Below are 20,893 nucleotides of genomic sequence, written 5' to 3'. Positions count from 1 at the left end.
TCTACATACAGATCTATCAGACCCGGAGGAGTGACTACGCCACAATGGCAAAGAGGGAAACTCCCGAGGGAGCGCCCATAAACTCATTCCTCTCAGTCCTCACACAGGGCAGCAGCACTTCTACACCACCAGAACCACATGACATTTGATAAGAAGCTAGAGATTTCTGTTAAACTGGAAAAGGCCAAGTGTGCTCACACCATAATGGAAGTCACAAGCTAACACCATAAAAGAAAGGGAAATAAGTTATAAAAAACTGGCAGGAAGACTACATAGAAATCTATGTAGAAAGAAAAAAAGAAAATCAGCTTAAAGTAATAGTGTAACATTACAGCAGAGATGCTATACATAAACAATTCCTAGTCTACCAACTAGAATTTGAAATTAAATATAAAATGCTACTAATCCCCACAGAGACAAAATCTACTACATCCCAAGGTTAAAATGAAGAAAACTGTAAAACTCTGACAAATAAAATAAGAAAATTAAATAGTCCTTTTATGTATACAGTAAAATTCAATAAAAATAGATTACTATTTGTCTATGTAATTTAGAGGTTAATAAAACAGTCCCCAAACAGACCCAGGAGACAAAGCCTCCTGACCTTTGACTAAAGGGCAAAAGCAGCACAGCAAACAAACTGTTAAAGCAATGGTGCTGAAGGCAGTGGGTGTGCCAAAAGTGAGAGCACACACTGACCTTAGACCTCCATCAACTCACCACACAACAGGCCAGAGACACATAAAACCCCCACAGTATTTAAAATAAGAGATACACCATGGTATGAGAAACAACAATAACTAGTAAGTTGGTTATTGCTCAAAGTAAAAGCTGTGGATGGGATACTGTTTAGAGAATGAGAGGATAAGCAACAGACACCTGATAAAGAACTCTTCAAAGTCAGTGAGAAAAGAAAAGTTCAGTTCAACGTGAACAAAAGCTGGAATGGTGATATGTTCCTGTAGTCTGGGAGGAGGAGGCAGGAGGCTCAGCTACACAGGTCATGTTCTACATGAAACACCATCAAAACAGAACAACCCCAAAAAAGATAAAGTACGTGGCAGATGAGCATATAAAAACCATTCTCGGCACCATGTCATTTAGAAAGGTGAACCGAAACAATAAAGATACTACTGTACCCATTAGAAAAGCTACCGCGGACAATAGCAACAGCTGGAATGGGTTTGACGATACAGAGCTCTCATTTATTGCTAAGGTTAGTAAGTGTAAACTAGCACATTTAATCTTACCATTACTGTCCAACAATCAAAACCTTAAATGTGCATGTGAAATAAGTCAACTTGAATATGCTACATTGTGTATATTCCAAACAAACAGAGGGCAGTGAAACTAACCTGTTTGATTTTCAGTCACAGATTTGTGTCATTTTACATCTGAGAATAGCAGCAGACATCACAGCCCCAGGAGAGAACTCCAGGGTAATGAACAGACTTTGGACAGCTATGATGTGCCAACACTGACTTGCTGCTAACACTCGTACAACCTCAGTGTTAAAGAAAGCTGGAGGTGAAGCTAGGAGTGGCACTTAAGACCTCTTGTACTCACCATTCCTTTTCTCCTAAAGTCAACTCATTCATTCATTCATTCATCCATTCATACAAACACACGCACTCAGTCACCACCATCTAGAGGCACAGTTCTCATCCCCTTTTCAGACACATGCAAGGTTTCATTCCGAGTCTCCAAGAGTCCCCACTTACTAGTTGTGCTGTGTGATGGGTTCTATATTCATCTTCACTCTGAAAACGCTGCTGAAACTTTTCATTGTGTTTTGCAATACAAATTTCCTAGAAAAATATAAAAATGTGTTTTAACTAAAATGAAACTTATAAAGACCACGGAAAAGTTTATCTGACTCGTTTTCCTGAGAAGCAGAGCTAATGAGGACCAGCTCCTCCCTCCTTAAAAAGCAATCTCCACATCTCTGCAGGGTTAGACCGGCCATTAAGATCTGTCTAACCCTAACAGCAGTGCCTCAGTCCACTCTCTTATCCCAACCTCACTAAATAAGGCTAAGCATACTGACATCACCAATCAGAATATTTTAGCTGTCTTTTCAATGGGGGCTACAGGAAGTCCTGGAGCTGTGTCCTTAGTAAGTCACCCTCAGAACATGTGGGGCACAAACACTGGCTGTTAAGAATATATGTAAGAGGGCAACTTTAAGAGAAATAAAAATGTTTAATGTAAGAAGCTGAGAGTAGGTAATGGCTACTTAGTTTTAAAAATGGAAGCAATGATGATAAATCATTTTACAATTTGAATTATCAGACATGGATCAAGGATAGAGTAATGAATAAAAACAAGGTTTCACTACCTTTTTATTTCTGAGGTAGGCCTTCTTGGCTGAGACGCGCCCCCTTCTTGCTTCTAGCTGGCGTGCCTTCTGCTGCAGTTTCTGGAGCTCTTCCCTCTGTGCTTGCACAGATGCCACCGTCTCCTCCTTCTCCAGCATGGCCTCCATGCTTTCGTAAGTGTCATAGTATACCACTTCATCTCTCTTTTCTGTCACAGAACGAGTTCTTTATTAAATGGTGATTAAAAGGTGATGAAATAAACCCCAGATTAAATTATGCAAAATTTTCAGCAGTGTCTGGTATACAGGAGGTGTTCAATAAATGCAGACCCAACTCTTCCACTCCACGCAGCAAAAGTGCAGAAATTCTAATTCTAGATGAAGCTCCTTTAACAAAGTGGGTATGCTACAATACTCAAAACCAACATGCAGTCCGAACTGCGGAGTTCATTCACGTCCAAGGACTCCTTCAAAACATTTATGTTCATATTTTTTTAAGCCTTAGGAGAAACACAGTTGGGGTCCATGTCCTTTCTCCACATCCTCTACCTTCTGTGGACCTCTGTAGTTAAATGCACACCATACCTGATATAAGTCTTTTGATGCTCTCCAGTTGTGCGGTCAAAAGTAACTCTTCACACTTCAAGATTTCAAACTGCACTTCATACAACTGAAGCTGCAGATCATAGTAATCAGCTTCAAGCTGATCCAAGTGAGCTATAGCTTCTGTACCTCCCTGCAAACTTTGCATCTGCAGTAAAAATAAAAACACTGCTATTAACTGGTGAAGAAAGTCAACTAGATATTAACACTAATCCAATAAGCTAAATCCCAAAATGAGTACCAGACAGTGGTGGTGCATGCCTTTAATCTCAGGCTTACAGGGCGAGTTCCAGGATAGCTGGAAATAGGGAGAAAACGGGGGCTGAGGGGGTAAGAGTAAGACTTCTGCCGAGCTGTGTGTGGCACTGTAGTCTGAGGCTAGCTTGGAGAGCACAGGCCTAAAGTCAGACATGTGAGCTACTTGGGAATTGAAGACAGCAGACTGTCAACTAGGCTAGCCTGCTAAAGAGTTTGTTCAGGGTCAGTAGGACAACTTGTTGAGACAATTATCTCAAAATTAAAAAGTTATAAAAAAAGCAGCTGACAGCTCAGATATGGAAAGTCTGTCTACATCTACAATATCACTATTCAGGTTCACCTACACCAACATAAAGTGGTGGGGAGGCAGTGATACTTTTACAAAATATACATAGAACCAAGGAAGAAAGAGAAAGGGCACCTCCTAAACATAAGGAAAAAACAAAGTAAACCCAAAAATTTCAAATCAGTAGTAAATCATAAACAGTGAAAAAAGTTTTAATGTAACTTAACACAAAGCAAACTTTTAATGACTATACCATAGGTCATTCATATTTAGGGTATCAGTGTATTATCATCATCCCGACACAAATCTCAGTGGTTTCTCTTCTCAGTTCAGAAACAGATGCTGAGTTACAGCGTCCCCTTGCCACGATAAACACACAGATGTTTATCATTACAGCAGAGTGGGAGAAACCAATCCCTCCACACCGCGGAGATGGTGAGTGAAGAGAGTATGTTTTAAGTAGATCAGTCTCAGAGAATTGCTTTAGATGAGAAAAGTCCTTGCAACCTATGGGTGATGGTCACTGTTATTTCTGGTAACAAAGACCTTTAATAGAAATAAAATCAGAGCCTGAGATTGGGCCTACACTGGAATCCCACAATTTCTGGGGATACTTCTGAAGTGGTAGATGTCTTGTATGAGCTCGTGTGGCTGGCCCTGTAAGAGGGCTACTTGAAGAAATCAAATTCAGAGAAAGGAGGGTTCAGAACTGCTTCCCAACACTACTTCAAGCAGATGCAGCTTTTCCAGAGGCTCCTTGGGCTTTGTACGTCAGACTGTAAGCATCCTTCTAAGAACATTTCTTCTAGAATATAGTACGACTGTTGTGTCTTTAGTTGCCCCGAAAGTCCAGTTCCATAGCCATCAATGTGCCTGGAGATCCTGGTAGCACTGGCTTCAAGTGTTTGCAGACGTGACTACCAAAGGCCAAAGGGAAAGAAGGAAAGGAATTTTTAAAGCCTCACTCATGTGAGGCTGATATCCTTTGGGTCCCCAGTTCAGAGGTACTTTCCTAGACCACTGCTCTAGGAAAGCCTATGGCAGAAAGGCGGGGACTCCATATTACTGTTGAATGGTCCCTTTGTCTTGAAGGTAATGGACACATAAGAGCACAAAAGAATATTTTGAACAAGATTTTAGATTTTGTTGGCTGAGAAACAGGGAGATGTTCATCATACTTAGCCATCAAGGGTTTGCAAATCAAAATGACTGAGATTCCATCTTATGATTGTCAAAATGGCCAAGATCAAAAACACAAGCGACAGCTCATAATGGAGAGGATGTGGAGTAAAAGGAACACTCCTCCATTGCTGGTGGGAGTATAAATGTATACAGTCACTTTGGAAGTCAGTGTGGCAGTTTCTCAGAAAACTGGGAGTCAACCTACCTCAAGACCCAGCTGTACTGTTCTATACACCCAAAGGATGCACACTCATACCATAAGGACAATTCCTCAACTATGTTCATAGCAGCGTTATTTGTAATAGAACCTAGAAAAAACTTACATGTCCCTCAACTGAAGAATGGATAAAGAAAATGTAGTATATTTACATAATGGAATATTACTGAGCTGTTAAAAACAAGGATACCAGAAAATTTGAAAGCAAATGGATAAACTAAAAAAAAAAAAATCATCCTGAGTGAGGCAATCGAGGTATGTACTCACTCACAAGTAGATACTAGCTATAAAATAGAGGATAACTATGCTACAATCCATAGACACAGAGAGACTAGGCAACAAGGAGAGTTCATGGGGGACACATGGATCTCTACTGGGGGAGGGGGAGGGAAATGGGAGGCGGTGGCGGGGAAGAGACAGAAATCTCTAATAAATAAATAAATTAAAAACAAACAAACAAACAAAAAAAGAAATAGAAAATAGAATTGATTTTGTGAGTTGACTGAGGACAGGTGGGGATGGGAACATGAGCAAGCAGGTGAAAGGGTGGACAGGAGAGTACTGAAAGAGACTACTGGAAGGGGGTAAGGTAAAAATCTGGTACAAGGAAACCTAAAGGAATTTACAAGGATGACCCCAACTAAGACTCCGAGCAATAGCAGATATGTAGCCTGAACTGGCCATGTCCTATGACCAGATTGGTGCCTAGCCCAATTTTCAGAGAGGCTTCATCCAACAACTGAAGGAAAGAGATGCAGATACATAGCCAAGTATTAGGTGGAGCTTGGGGAATCCTACAGAAGAGAAAGGATTTTAGGAGCCAGAGGGTTCGAGGACACCCTCTGGACACAAGAAAACTCATAGAACTAAACTGAACTCATAGAGGCTCACAGAGACTGAACTGACAACCAGGAAGTCTGCATGGGACTTTACATATATGTTGTGTAGTTTGGTCTCTTATGGGACTCCTAATAGTGTGAACAGGGGCTGTCTCCAACGTTTATTGACTTTTGGGACCCTACTCCTAATATAGGGTCATCTTGATCAGCCTTAATACATGAGGAAATACTGAGTCTTACTACAACTTGATATGTCATGCTTTGTTGACCTACAGGAGAACTGCCCTTTCCTACGAAGAAAGAGAAGAATGGATTGGAAGGCGGGAACAGAAACCAGTTGGGAGAGGGACTGGGTGGAAAGGAGGAAGAAAACAGCAGCTGGGATATAAAATATTATAAATATATATATTATATATAAAGGATTTTGCTTTATAATCTAAATATTTGTACAGATTACCCAGTGACTAGAATGCTTTTCCTTTTTAAAAAAGATTTATTTATTAATTGTGTATACAGTGTTCTATTTTCAGGTTTGCCTGCATGCCAGAAGAGGAGATCAGCCCTCATTATAGATGGTTGTGAGCCACCATGTAGGTGGTTGGAATTGAACTCAGGTCCTCTGGTAAAGCAATCAATGCTTTTAACCTTTGAGCCATCTCTATAGTTCTAGAATGTTTTTCTTACTGCCTAATGTCAAATACATTTAGTAAGACAGAAAAAGAAATGGTTAGGTTTAGTGGTACACATTGAAAACTAACCCCAGCCAGGCATGATGGCGCCCACAGAAGGGAGCAGAGGCAGGAAGAACTTTGTTGAGTCTGAAGCCTGGTCTACACCATTAAGTTTCAGGACAACCAGTGATGAACAGTGAGACCTTGTTTCCAAAAATAATAAAAATAACTCCATGAATTCAGTCTGGTTAAATCTTTCAATAAATTTCATAAACAAGCTATTAAGTAATCAACAATCAATAGACAAAAAAGGGCAAGCCCTCAACATGGGAAGGGTAAAAAACAAGGAAAAACTGGAGATGTGAGAGGCTCTAGTGGAGAAATATAGATTCTGCCAATGACAGCTATACATCTGGGTATATGGAGTACAAGAAAATACAGTACAAGCAAGTAGGATTGTCTAACTCCACATTCCACAAAACTTTGAGAACTTAACATTTCATTCTGTCTTTGATGTCAAATCTAATCTCAGAATGCATTTGTAGCAAAACAATCTGATTTGATATTAAACCACATGTAATTCTTATTTTTCCATTTAATGTAACATGTTGTATCACCATGAAATCAACAGCTTCCTGGAAGTTAGCTGCTCTGAACATTATCTTCTAAAATCCCGACATAACTGGAATTCCTCAATGATGGAACATATCCTCAATGATTTCAGGAATGTTTCTGAAACTTAGATGATAATATAAAGAAATAAGGAAGGGCCTAAAATACAGAAATTTTCCCATTAGGGAAGGAGATAGAAAGATGGCTCAGCAGTTTAAAGCACATGCTGTTCCAGGCTTTCAGCCCCTACATCAGGCGCCCACAACTCACTCCTAAACCAGGGGTCAGGCGCAGCCCTCCTGACTCCACAGGCCCCAGTACTCACAAGCATATACTCACAGTCACATATATACACACTTAATCTAAAATAATAACCTTATCTTTTTAATTCCCCTGGGGCTGGAGAAATGGCTCAAGGGTTAAGAGCACCTACTATTCTCCAGAGGACCTGGGTTCAATTCCCAGCACCCACATGACAGCTCACACCTGTTTGTAACTCTAGTCTTCAGAGTTCTGACACGTTCTTCTGAACTACATAGATATTTGTCATGGTCATGATACACAGACAAGCGTGCAGACTAAATACTCATATGCATAAAAATAAATAAATTGAAAAGAATTAAAAAAATAACTTCCTTTTGTTGGGTAGCTCCTGTGAATATCTAAGCTGGATAGCAAAAACATTAAATAGAGCCAGGCATAGTGCCGCACGCAGAGGCAGGAAGGGGAGTCCAAGGCCAGACTGGTCTACAGAATGAGTCCCAGGACAGCCAGGACTAAATAGAAAATCTCTGTCTCAAGTGTTTTGTGTGTGTGTGTGGGGGGGGGGGGGATTAAAATAATATAAATCAAAATATAATAAAACCTTGACGTGTGTATTCTGGAAAAGTAATTGGTTTCTCCCACTCTGCTGTAATGATAAACATCTGTGTGTTTACTGTGGCAAGGGGACGCTGTAACTCAGCATCTGTTTCTGAACTGAGAAGAGAAACCACTGAGACTTGTGTCGGGATGATAATACACTGATACCCTAAATATGAATGAACTATGGTATAGTCATTAAAAGTTTGCTTTGTGTTAAGTTACATTAAAACTTTTTTCACTGTTTATGATTTACTACTGATTTGAAATTTTTGGGTTTGCTTTGTTTTGTTTGTTTTCCTTATGTTTAGGAGGTGCCCTTTCTCTTTTTTCTTTGGTTCTCGGTGATAGAGTACTTGCCCTGCATATGAGACAAACGAAAGAAAAACATTACAAACTCAGCCTTCTTGCCTAAGAGATGACCCCAATTTCCCATGTATTGCTTGGGCTATGCACACATCTAAGACTCCTGCTCTTTGTAGTCCCTTTCATAATACTTACACAAGATGCCTGTCAGAATTAAAATAGTACTAGTTAACATTATGCTCTCTTTCTATGCTGGGCATTATGATAAATGTTTCACATATACAAACTCATGGGATCATGACACCCAGAGACTAGACATTACCCTTTTCTATTTCTTTTTTCGTTTTTGTTTTTTCAGGACAGGGTTTCTCTGTGTAACATCCCTAGCTGTCCTGGAACTCACTTTTATAGACCAGGCTGGCCTCAAACTCACAGAGATCCACCTACCTCTGCCTCCCGAGTGTTGGGATTAAAGGCATGCGCCAACACCATCTGGCTTACCTTTCATAAAGAAGGAATAAGCTTGCAGAATTAAGACCCACAGAGTTGTTCTGTTCTGCATGGCAGCTACTAGCTGCAAGTGTTTGTTTTAAAATTTAATTTAATGTGACTTTTTTCATTGCAGGATGTTCTAATAGACAATACATTGAGATCTTAAATACACACATACCATAATGTGCAGTATTACATGTATTAAAGTAAAACTGAAATTAGGGAAAATATAAACTTGATAAGAATTTGCCTACATGCTTATAGGAAAAAGCCAAAAGAAATAAATGAGCTGGCCTTAGAATTGGCATACTATATTCAACTCAACACGCTAGCTGTTTACACTGCTATTCACAGAAACAGCTCAGGAATCAACAGAAGCAATGGTTTAAACTCTCTGTAGTAAAAGAGAAAATAAAAGAGAAAATGCTAATAAGCAGACTTTTACACAAAGTTAGGATCCTTTTGGGAGTTTTCTTATTCATCTTCTGCTAAACAGCAGACAAAAGTACACTGACAACTGAGCTGCAGCTATGCTTTCTGACTGGTTTCATGATGGCACCTTAACTATAATATCTTCTAATGATAGATTAGAGTCAAATCAAAAGAAACTGATTTTTGCCTTAGTCAATGTTCTATTGGTGTGAAGAGACACCATGACTACAGCAACTCTCATAAAAGAAAGCATTTAACTGGAACTAGCTTACAGTTTCCGGGGTTTAGTACATCATGGCAAGAGTAGGGCAGCATGCATGCAGACATGGAGAAGTAACTGAGAGTTCTACATCTGGGTCCACAGGCAGCAGGAAGAGAGTGTCACTGGGCCTGGCTTGGGTTTTTGAAACTTCAAAGCTCACACCCAATGGCAAACTTCTTCCAACAAGGCCACACCTACTCCAACAAGGCCTCCTAGTGTTTCTCAAGGAGCACAATGTCCTGAGGACTAAGCATTGAAATATGAGCCTACAGGGCTATTCTTATACAAACCACCACAACCTTAAATGTGAATAAAATTCAAATGCCAAATACAGCACTGCTTAAGAGATCAGTAATATCTAAGTATTAATGTTAAAAATTTCAAATTCATCATTAATCTTGTGAAAAGTATTCCTAATTGTATTAGTTTCTAATTTTAATCTTATGACTTAATTTAATACAAAGAAATTAAAATAACCCAAGTAAATAAATATAATGACTTGTTTATGATTAACAATAATTTTATTTTCCAACAGGTATTTTTCTACTTCTGTATTTTCCTTAGACAACATAAATGTTTTAGAACTGAATCACTTGGTCCTTTCTTTTGTCTCTTCCCAATTTAAAATGCAGTACTGATATTTTTTTAATATTTATTTATTTGTTATGTATACAATATTCTATCTGTGTGTATGCCTGCACGTCAGAAGAAGGCACCAGACCTTATTACAGATGTTTGTGAGTCACCATGTGGTTGCTGGGAATTGAACTCAGGACCTTTGGAAGAGCAGGCAATACTCTTAACCGCTGAACCATCTCTCCAGCCCCCAGTACTGATATTTTTAAGAATAAAACTCAGCACTCAAGAAGCCAGCCTATTCTGCAAGGCAAATTCCAAGGCTAAAGTAGGACATTACCTCAACAAAAACACATAGAAACACAGATCTTCCCTTACGCAAATAGGCTGTGTGTTGCCTGCAGGGGAAAAGCATTTGTCTGGGATGGGCTTAATATTTTACATTTTACATGTATTTTAATATTTACATTTCTTATGAGTAATGCAGACACCTTAAATTAAGGCATTAAAAACCAACACTGCACATCACTACAGTTAAATATATATAAAAGACAACACCATATTATATACACAGCAAGTATAAACCTGGCAAAATGACTAACTAGCAATTTTTAAAAGTCCCATGAAGAGTTCAAACACATCATGCAAGACTTTAAAAACAGACTATTAAACCACAGATGACCACACAGACTCAAACTCTAGAGCTCTGGTTTAGCCTCTCCCTCTTACCACTGGAGGCCTATTTAAAAGAAGCCATACTTTCTAATGTTAGGGGTCAGGAGTCTTTAACTTTGGCACTCTACTGCCAGAGCAGGTCATGTCAACACAAATGAGAGGAAGGCAAAGTATATGTCAAGGCAATAATAATAAGGCTGGGGTTCTGAGAGCACTCCAGATAGCCAATAACAAGAAGGAACAAGCTCATTAAAGGGAAATTGCAGTAGAAATGCCTCAGGGAACATGGGATGGGGTTGACATCCTTCAGAGACTGAATACAAAGTGCAAATTGTCCCAAACAAGTCCAATTTTACCAAAGAACAGAGTGAGAGAGGACATGTAAGAGGAGAAATGTAAAAGAAGAAGAAAAAAACCATGATTTAATATGCTAACAAAAAGACTGCTTTCTGGAGTACAGTTAAGAGTACAGTTCAGAGTTTATTTCAAGTACTATTTTTTCAATCCAGCAGAGAAGCCTTACTGCAGTGTCAGTACGCTCAGAGTGCTGGCATCACTGGTAATCCCAACACAGAAATAGGCAAGGGCAGGAAGATCAAGTTCAAGTGCAGCCTGGTCTATATAGTAAGACCCTATATTTAAAAAAAAAAAAAATAATGACGCCATTGTGGAACATTTTTGTATGCTCAAACCAAAAACAAAATATAAATACAAAATATAAATACAAAACAAAAACAAAAATATAATCTTTAAACTTTTATGTGTATGGGTGTTTTGGCCTGCACGTCTATCAATGTGCCATAAGCAGGTAGTGCTCAAGGGGGGCAGAAGAGTGTGCTGGAACACCTGGAAATGTAGTTAGAGAGGGTGGTTAGCCACCTTTGTGGCTGTCTGTTCTCTTAACTACTGATCCATCTCTCTCCCTCTAACCCTGATAAAGCAACTCATAAGAAATGTAAATGTAAAAAGAGCGGCCTGGAAAGATGGCTCTGCAGTTAAGATAGGACCCAATGTGGTTCATAGATCCACATGGTAGACAATCATCTATAACACCAACTCCAGGGAATCAGATGCCTTCTTCTGGCATCTATGGGCACCAAGCTCTAAATGGTATTCATACAGGTAAAACAATCATATACAAAAAATTAAAAAAAATTTGATCTGTACTATCAGAAGCAGGCATGAGAGTGCAGCCTGACAAATCCATGAGATGTGAAGGTGTGGAGATGGGATCACTCACGCGCCTGAGGCTGGCTTGTACTTGTTAGGCAGCTGAGGATGAACTGAACTCAGCTCTCCTGTCTTACCTTGAAGGTGCCAGAACTATTAAGAGCATACTTTACCGCACCTGGTTTCATTTAGTACTTTAAAATCAAATGAGAAACCAACAAAATGAGAGAAAAGCAGGTCTATATTGGATAACAGACAAGAATCCAAAAAACAGATTTCTTAAAAAAAAAAAAAGTCTTTAAAAAAGAGATTATTAGAAAAAAAACAGCTAAATATTTCAAGAGATGCTTCTTAGAAGTAAATACACATAGTTTTTCAAACTGTAACAATCTTACACTGCCAGTGGGGATAAAAAATTTGATTATTTACTATGTAGTTCTCTGCAACACTGTAGAGAATATTCTACACTGTAGATAATATTCTACATTATGTGACTTTAACATTTCATTATTATGGGGCTGGAGAGATGGCTCAGAGGTTAAGAGCATTGCCTGTTCTTCCAAAGGTCCTGAGTTCAATTCCCAGCAACCACATGGTGGCTCACAACCATCTGTAATGAGGTCTGGTGCCCTCTTCTGGCCAGCAGGTGTACACACAGACAGAATATTGTATACATAATAAATAAATAAATAAATAAAAACATTTCATTATTATTTTAGTGCTGGGCATTGTGTGCACTCTATGCAAGCGTTCTACCATTGAGCTACATTCCCTAATAAAATGACTTCTAAATGTATATGGCTTTGTAAATGTATAAATATATATGTACATTGGTTTGAATATGGGTGGAAAATATAGAAAAGAGATGAAAAAAATATTATTAATTAGATAATGATAAAATAAAATTTTCTATAGTGGTGGTGCACACCTTTAATCCCAGCACTCAGGAAATAGAAGAAGGTGGTTCTGAGTTTGAGGCCAGGCGGGTCTACCAAGTGAGTTCCAGGACAGCCAGGACTACAGAGAATTCTTTTTCCTTTTCCTAGTTTTTACTCCTTTGTAGCTTTCCTTTTTTATGGTAGATGTGATTTCAACTGGCTGGGTGTTAAAGCAGCAACAAAAATTTTGGCATTCCAGAGGAAACCAACCTGTGTTACTCATTTGAGGCAGTGACTAAGAAAGCTGGGCTTACTTTCCTCATAGAAGAGAAAGTGAGAAGTATACTTGAAGGCATTCGCACAGGAGACTACTTCCTAAATATAACCCCAGCAGCACAGACACTGAGAGAAACAATTAATAAATGGGACCTCCTGAAACTGTAAAGCAAAGGCCACGGTCAAAAGACAAAACGACAGCCTACAGAATGGGAAAAGATCTTCACTAACCCCACATCAGACAGAGGTCTGATCTCCAAAATATACAAAGAACTCAAGAAATTGGTCATCAAAAGAACAAATAATCCAATAAAAAAAAATGAAGTACAGACCTAAACAGAGAACTCTCAACAGAAGAATCTAAAATGGCTGAAAGACACTTAAGGAAATGTTCAACATCCTTAGTCATCAGAGAAATGCAAATCAAAACAACTCTGAGATTCCATCTTACACCTGTAAGTATAAGTCCTCCATCTTTGGAGGCCCTGCCCCTGTGCTCAACAAACCTTGACCCCTCCCCCGAGGAGGGTCAAGGCAGCCTGCCAAATCTTGACCATTCCCCCAGTTTATTTAAACTGCTCCCCAGAAAGTCCCTTTGTGGTCAGTCTCCCCCATCCTTACTCTCCCACCCCCCTGTCGCTTTGGCAGCTCCACGGTTCCCCTTTGGGGATACCAGAAAGTGCAGGAATTCCATTAAACATGGATATCATTTAATTCGACTTGTGATTTGGCTTGATTGGGATTTTTTCATAGGCGGAGAGCTCGCTTTAGGAAATATTCCTAACAGTAAGAATGGCCAACACTGATGACAACTTATGCTGGAGAGATTGTGGGGAAAAGGGAACATTCCTGCATTGCTGGTGGGAATGCAAGCTGGTATAACCCCTTTGGATGTCAGTGTAGTGATTTCTCAGAAAATTAGGAAGCAACCTTCCTCAAGACCCAGCAATACTACTTTTGGGTATATATCCAAAGGATGCTCAATCATGCCACAAGGACATGTGCTCAACTATGTTCATAGCAGCATTGTTTGTCATAGTCAGAACCTGGAAACAAGTTAATGCACCTCAACCAAAGAATGGATAAGGAAATGTGGTACATTTACACAATGGAGTACTACACAACAGAAAAAAGTAACACCTTGAATTTTGCAGGAAAATGGATGGAGCTAGAAAACATCATATTGAGGGAAGTAACTCAGACCCAGAAATACAATTATCACATGTACTCACTCATAAGTGGTTTTTAAACACAAAGCAAAGAAAACCAGCCTACAAATCACAATCCCAAAGAACATAGACAACAATGAGGACCCTATGAGAGACATACATAATCTACATAGGAAGTAGAAAAAGACAAGATCTCCTGAGTATATTGGGAGCATGGGGACCTTGGGAGAGGGTTGAAGTGGAGGGGAGAGGCAGGGAGGGGAGCAGAGAAAAATGTTGGGCCCAATAAAATGAATAAAATAAAAAAAAATAAAATAGTATAATTTCAGTTACCTTTGTCCAGCTTACTCTACCTAACCAATAAAAACACACATTATGCCATTCTTACCATCCTATTCAAGATGAATGTGTTGCAAACTGGATCTAAGCTGGACCAGACTAATGCTCGGACTACAAGACATTTTAAGTGTAGTTTTTATGTTTTCCTAACTCCACACATTGCTTTCAATACAGTCTTCATTCATTACTGTGCAAAAGGTACGAACTGAGAGAGCTGTATATATTCGTTTGATTCAAGACTTGATTTCTACTATTGACACTGAAATTAAGTTTGTGAAGTTGAGTTTTCCATAGAAGGATCCCCCTAAAATTCATCCTCTATCGTTAGCTATAGCAACTGTTCACACATAACAAACCGAATCATGGTTTTCTTACAATGGAGACACTGTAAATGTGACTTTCGGCAAAGCATACAAACACTCTTGTTTTTCCAACTTGGCTTCTTACCTCTCCTCCCACACCAACTGTCCTGCCCAAGACTCTCTGCTCAAAACTCCATTCTTCAATGGTCCACCATGAATGTGATCCAGCTCACAGATCATTTTCAAATATACTTTTCAAATCTCACTATATTCTATGACTATATCTTACTCATGTTTTCAAAAAACAGGAGGGGGACTTAATCGGGGAAGGGGGAGGGAAATGGGAGGCGGTGGCGGGGAGGAGGCAGAAATCCTTAATAAATAAATAAATTAAAAAAAATAAATAAAACATTTACTAAGAAAATCAAAACACACAAACAAAAAAAAATAAATAAATAAAAGACTATGTGTAGGGTCAATGACATGGTCCAGTGGGTTAAAGGTGAGTTTTATCCCCAAGAACACCAAATTCCATTTCCAGAGCCACCTAATTGTTGAAGGAGAGACCTGATCCTACAAAGTTATCTTAACTCCACAGAAACGCCATGGCATCAGCACTCCTAAACACAACACAATAATAATAAATTCTAGATGCAGCCTATGTGGAGAGGGCAGGGCAGAAGGTAGGTTGAGTCATTTATCTCTACCATTTACTAAAATTTCTGGGGAAACAACTTATTTTTAATAAACTGAAGGGTTATCATGTACTAAATAAGAATGGCCCCATAGGCTCATATATCTGAATGCTTAGTCACCAGGGAGTTGCCTTGGTAACAGTGTCTCTTCACAGCAACAGAACAGTGACTAGGACAAAGGGGTAATTTGAGTTGTGTAGAACTCCAAAAATCAGGAAAAAAATAACAGCAAAGAAAGAAGAAGAATTAAACAGAATACCAGAGTTTGAGGATTAAAGTACCTTTAAGAATCATGGGTCTGCTGGGCGGTAGTGGCAGAGGCACCAAAGCTACACAGAATCCTTGTCTCGGGGAAAAAAAAAAATCATGGGTCTGTGGGGCTATAGAAGTGGTTCTGGTTAGGACCCAAGTTTAAAATCATGAGTCTGTGGGGCTATAGAAGTGGTTCTGGTTAGGACCCAAGTTTAATTCTCAGCACCCACAACAAGCAGCTTAACTTATAACCATGGGCACTTAAATTTGCAAATAAAAACACACAAATGTTTTAAAAACTTAAAAAAAAAAAGATCTGCTTTGGAGAAATGAAGGAGGCCAGGCAAGGTCACAAAGGGAGATTCTAGCTCATATACATAATAATAATGTGTACTAAATAAACAATTATACCAAGGTATAAAGCTGATAAGGGAAAGCAAGCAGAAAAGTCCAACATTTAATAAATACCTAAATTTAAAATAATTTACATGTATAGATGTTTTATCTTCATATATGTCTGTGCACCATAGGTATGCAGTACCCAGAGAGGCTGGAAGAGGCCAACAAATCCACTGGGACAGGGGTGACTGCCACCTAAGGCACCGTGTGGACGTTGGGAATCAGACACCATCCTCTGCAAGAGTAGGCAGTGTACTTAACTACTGAGTCATCTCTCTGGCCCTTGATTACACTTCATCCTGTTAAATACTGACAGAAGAGCATATGAAGCCGGACTGTAAGCATCTAGATCGGGTTTACTTCCCACACTACCCTCAATCTGCAGTTACTACTCAGTGCCCTCATTTTCAAAAACATACTTCTAGTCCTTAACATTTACTGATTGTAGTGCTTACAAAACTATCAGCAGAATGTGCGCACAATTCACTGCCTCTTCCTAAAGTTCTGGCAGAGAAACTTGCTTCTAAAAACAACGAAGTTCCACTGGACCTTGTTCCATTGACCTTTTTGCTCATTAGTGTACAGCTGTCTACTGTTAGGCAAAGAAAGATACCATGTGTCCAGAACTTCTACAGGTGGCAATCTTGAAGTGGGTGCCATCACAAACATCTCACAGAAAAGATATGAAGATGGGCTACAAAGTATGGTAGTTTAAATGATAACAGCCCCACTGGATCATATTTGAATGCTTGGTCCTCAGTTTGTAACCTGTTTGGGAAGGATTAGAAGGTGTGGCCTTGCTGGAGGACACGTATCACTGGAAATGGGTGTTGAGGTTTTAAAAGACCATCACCATTCCCAATTGGCTTTCTCTGTCTTATGCTCCTTTTTAGACTGAAACGGGAGCCGTCAGCTACTACTCCAGTGCCATGTCTGCTTGACTGCTGCCGTACTCCTGCCATGATTGGTCTGGGGCTGTGATCTTCTGGAACCATGAGCCCAAAGTTGAACTCCCTTCATTTTAAGGTGCCTTGTTCATGGTGTCTTATCACAGGTATAAAAAGTAACTGAGATAGGAAGAGAGCCGTGTATCCTAGTTATCACGAACTGTCAGCCTGCCACAGCCTAGAATGACCTGTACTATTCCCTGAGCAGTGGCTACCCCACCCCCAAGACAGGGTTTCTCTGTGTAGCCCTGGCTGTGCTGGAACTCACTCTGTAGAACAGGCTGGCCTCAAACTCAGAGATCTGCCTGCCTCTGCCTCCTGAGTGCTAGGATTAAAGGTGTGTGTCACTACACCTGGCCATCCTGGGCAATTTAAACAAACTAGCTGAATATGAGCCTGAACCACTGAGAGAACAAGTAAGCAAGCAGCATTCCTCCATGGCTTCTGGGTGAACCTCCTGTCTTGACAGCCCTCAGGGATGGATTGTGACCTCAAGTTATAAACCAAATAAATCCCCCTAGTTTCTTTTGGTCTACATTTTATCACAGCATCAGAAATAAACTAAAATATTGTGCAAATCTAAGAACCCAATCCCTGGAGCCCATATAAAAATGCTGAGTATGGTGGCATGGATTTGAAATCCAAGTGCTGGAGAGGGTGGAGCCTTGGGCTGGCCTGCCCTGCCTAATTGACAAACTCCTGGGCAGTAAGATTCTCAAAAATGAAGTGGTCATCAACTAAGGACTAACACCCAAGGCTGCCTGCCCTTGTGCATCCACATCTGCACTCATGCATAAACACACGAATGCATAAGAAAACTGGCAGTATAACCAGTGTTATAAAGTGTTATATAAAAATGTATCAAAAACATGTCTAGCAAAACTAAGAAACTAACGTACACAAATCCTAATGTTTTACATTTTATATATTTTAATGACGGCTTCTGTTACCTCTTCTTTCAATGCATGTTTCTTCTGTTCCAGACAAATCTCTTTAGCTCTCATCATTTGCAAAGTCTCCTTAGAAACTGCATACTGGAGTTTTTCCATGCGTTCTGCAGCTGCTGCCCACGATGCTTTGCCAAATTTCTTCTGATCTGCTCGCATCCGATCATAGACAGCTGGTAATAATAATTTAGCAGAGATAGTAAGGCACAAAACTACTAGACACTAAGGAACTAAGGTGCTAGATTTCACTGATTCCCACAATAAATTATGTTTACTGTCTCTAAATTATAGTCTAATAACGTACATTCTCTGTTAGCTCAAGCAATGCTACAAGCCTTTAATCACAACACTCGGAAGGGAGAGGCAAGTAAACCCCTTAAGTTTGTGTATACACAGTGAATTTCAGACAGACCCACCTTTACTATACCTTCAATTTTCAATGTAATCATATTGTAAAAAAAGCTAAATATATAGCTGGCGTGGGAAGTCCTTCTGTATGTGTTGCTTTTATTGGCTAATGAATAAAGAAGCTGTTTCAGCCAGTGGCTTAGCAGAATAGAGCTAGGCAGGAAGAACTAAACTGAATTTTGGAAGAAGGCAGAATTAGTGAGACAGCCGCAACTGCGAACACACAGACAAGTCAGAACCTTGCCAGTAAGCCACATCCATGTGGCGATATACAGATTAATAGAAATGGGTTAAATTAAGATGTAAGAGTCAGCCAATAAGAAGCCAGAGCTAATGGGTCAAGCAGTGATTTGATTAATACAGTTTGTGTGATTATTAAGGAACTGAGCTGCCGGGCGGTTGGGAAATGAACTAGCAGTCTCTCCCGACATGTAGCTTTGATCTTTTACTATATACACTTCCATGTCCCTGTCCCAAAATAATGTATGTGTGTGTTGTAGTAATCATTTGCTAGAAGCGGCCAACAGGTTGCTCTCAACCTTAAAAGAAAACAAACATCCACTATAAATGTTGGAAGCAACATATAGAGATAAGCTGATAACATGTTTGTAGTTTGAATACTATCTTGGGTCATCTTATATCAGTAAAACATCTCTTGTAAAACTCTAAAATGTTTATAGAAGAAAATTCATTCCTTTCCCAGATCATGTTTTCTGTACTGTCCAATAAATATGGAGAAAAACCCTTTGTTAGGGAAAGTCAACAGACAAACATCGTACACACAACAGACAACAAATTACAGATGTAACAGAAAATATTAGCAATGAAATTCAAGTTTGTGCTTACTCTTAGACTAAACTACTCCAAGACGAAGAACCTTTTTATTATTTAATGCAGCATGAATGGACATACTAACAATAGAGTTGACAGTTTTCAACTCAGCATCTCCTTGAACCTCAATCTTAAGGTCTCAAAGAAAACATCCCTATTGTCTGCTTTGTATCAAATATATTTCTCTTTTTAAAATTTCTGGTCATCTTTTAAAATTACCTCATAAATTACAGCAACTGTAAGATCAATAAAGTAGAGTATACTACAAGGGAGAAAACATTCTGTTTTAAGTATGATAAATTTTACAGTTGTTAAGGTATAGTTTTGTTAAAAACTTCGTGTGTGTGTACATAGAGAGTTAGTTGCTTCAGTTATGTTTATCCATTAACTGGCTCTATCCAAGATGAAATGATCTCACTGTGTCTGTTTCTGTACTTGAAACATGGCCGGCTTAGACCTTAGTAGTCCCCCAGATTTTAGCACAACTCAGTCTATGATAGAGTACCATTTATGCCATAAAACTCAGCATGCAAACAGTACCACCTGCCAAAGTGAAAACAAAGACCCAATCCAAAGTACCTAATATTGAGAATATCTCTAAATGGACTAACCTTTTTGGCTTCTGTGGTTCCACATCTCAAGTATGTCAACCCAGAACACAGATTCTGTGCTTAAAACCTCCCTCTAAAAATGGTTCAGGACTACACTTTGATCCCCAATACCCAGTAAAGTTGACAGCCAGCTAAAAAAAGACTTCAACCCATGTCTGAGAAGTCTTCTCTGGTGGCTCCTCCAACAGCAGTACTCTCTAGCTTTTCTATTGATTTACAGAATGCATATGGGTAGACACGTACCTAAAAGGAACTGAAAGGAGACCTTGCCTTGCTAATAATAGTTATTCTGTGCTGGGGTGCTTACCCAACTCTATATAATTATTCTAAACATAAAAAACTATTGATCATCAAAAAATGCCTAAGGAATCTTACCAAAAACTTACCTTTCTGTGCCTTAGCTGTTATTTCAAAATACTTGACAGTGAGATCCTGGATAGACAACACAGCCATGTGAGCTTTCCGCTGCCAGTCAGCGTCTTCTTTTTGTAGACTCTCAATTCTTCGAGGTCCCAGATAATCATTCTCCATGGAAATCTTCAGAGAGAAAAAGGGAAAAAAAAAAAATCTTTTTACTTATTCTTCAAACATTTAATGAATATTATGTGCCAGGAACTAGTCAGGCTTGGTGCTAAAATAAAAAACACTACTTGTATCCTGCTCTAGAAGAGACACTAGTGATATTTACAGAGTAACTTAATAGTGATGACATGTGGATCTTCCCTCCATCCTTCCCTTTCTACCTTCTTCCACCCTCCCATTCCCTTTTACATATACAGTAACAATACACAAAGAGTTTGGTCATTTCTAAGTGTTGAGATAATGAGCAATTTATTTTCGCACAATAATAATATTTAAGATTAACAATTACTTGTACAGTGATTAATTTTAAAAGCCATTAAATATTAAAAAGAGATTTTATGATTGGTGATATTGTAAAAAATATACCCATGTACATACTGAAAAGACTCTAAATAAATTTTCCTTATTTATTGTTTTCATTTTTCAAGTACTAAGGCCTGGCATAATATCCTAAGCAAGCATCTATCCCGTTAAGATAAAAATAATAAAAAACTAGCT

At 39.1% G+C, this 20,893-nt stretch overlaps 1 protein-coding gene across 1 annotated transcript in view; it reads right to left on the bottom strand.

Annotated features, from left to right (window-relative positions):
• Jmy (junction mediating and regulatory protein, p53 cofactor) overlaps positions 1-20,893 on the bottom strand; it is a 70,100-nt gene that overhangs the window by 20,445 nt on the left and 28,762 nt on the right. The window contains exons 3-7 of the mRNA XM_041663241.1: positions 20,200-20,350; positions 17,967-18,136; positions 2,903-3,068; positions 2,339-2,526; positions 1,722-1,808 (exon numbers count right to left, since the gene is read on the bottom strand). Of these exons, the coding sequence (XP_041519175.1) occupies positions 1,722-1,808; positions 2,339-2,526; positions 2,903-3,068; positions 17,967-18,136; positions 20,200-20,350 (762 nt within the window). The remainder of the gene's footprint in view (positions 1-1,721; positions 1,809-2,338; positions 2,527-2,902; positions 3,069-17,966; positions 18,137-20,199; positions 20,351-20,893) is intronic.

The sequence above is a fragment of the Microtus oregoni genome, unplaced genomic scaffold (genome assembly GCF_018167655.1).
Source record: "Microtus oregoni isolate MIOR12 unplaced genomic scaffold, Mior012 000014F_ref0000157, whole genome shotgun sequence".
Taxonomy (NCBI): domain Eukaryota; kingdom Metazoa; phylum Chordata; class Mammalia; order Rodentia; family Cricetidae; genus Microtus; species Microtus oregoni.
Note: the sequence above shows the minus strand (reverse complement) of the source record. Positions and strands in the feature narration are given on the sequence as shown.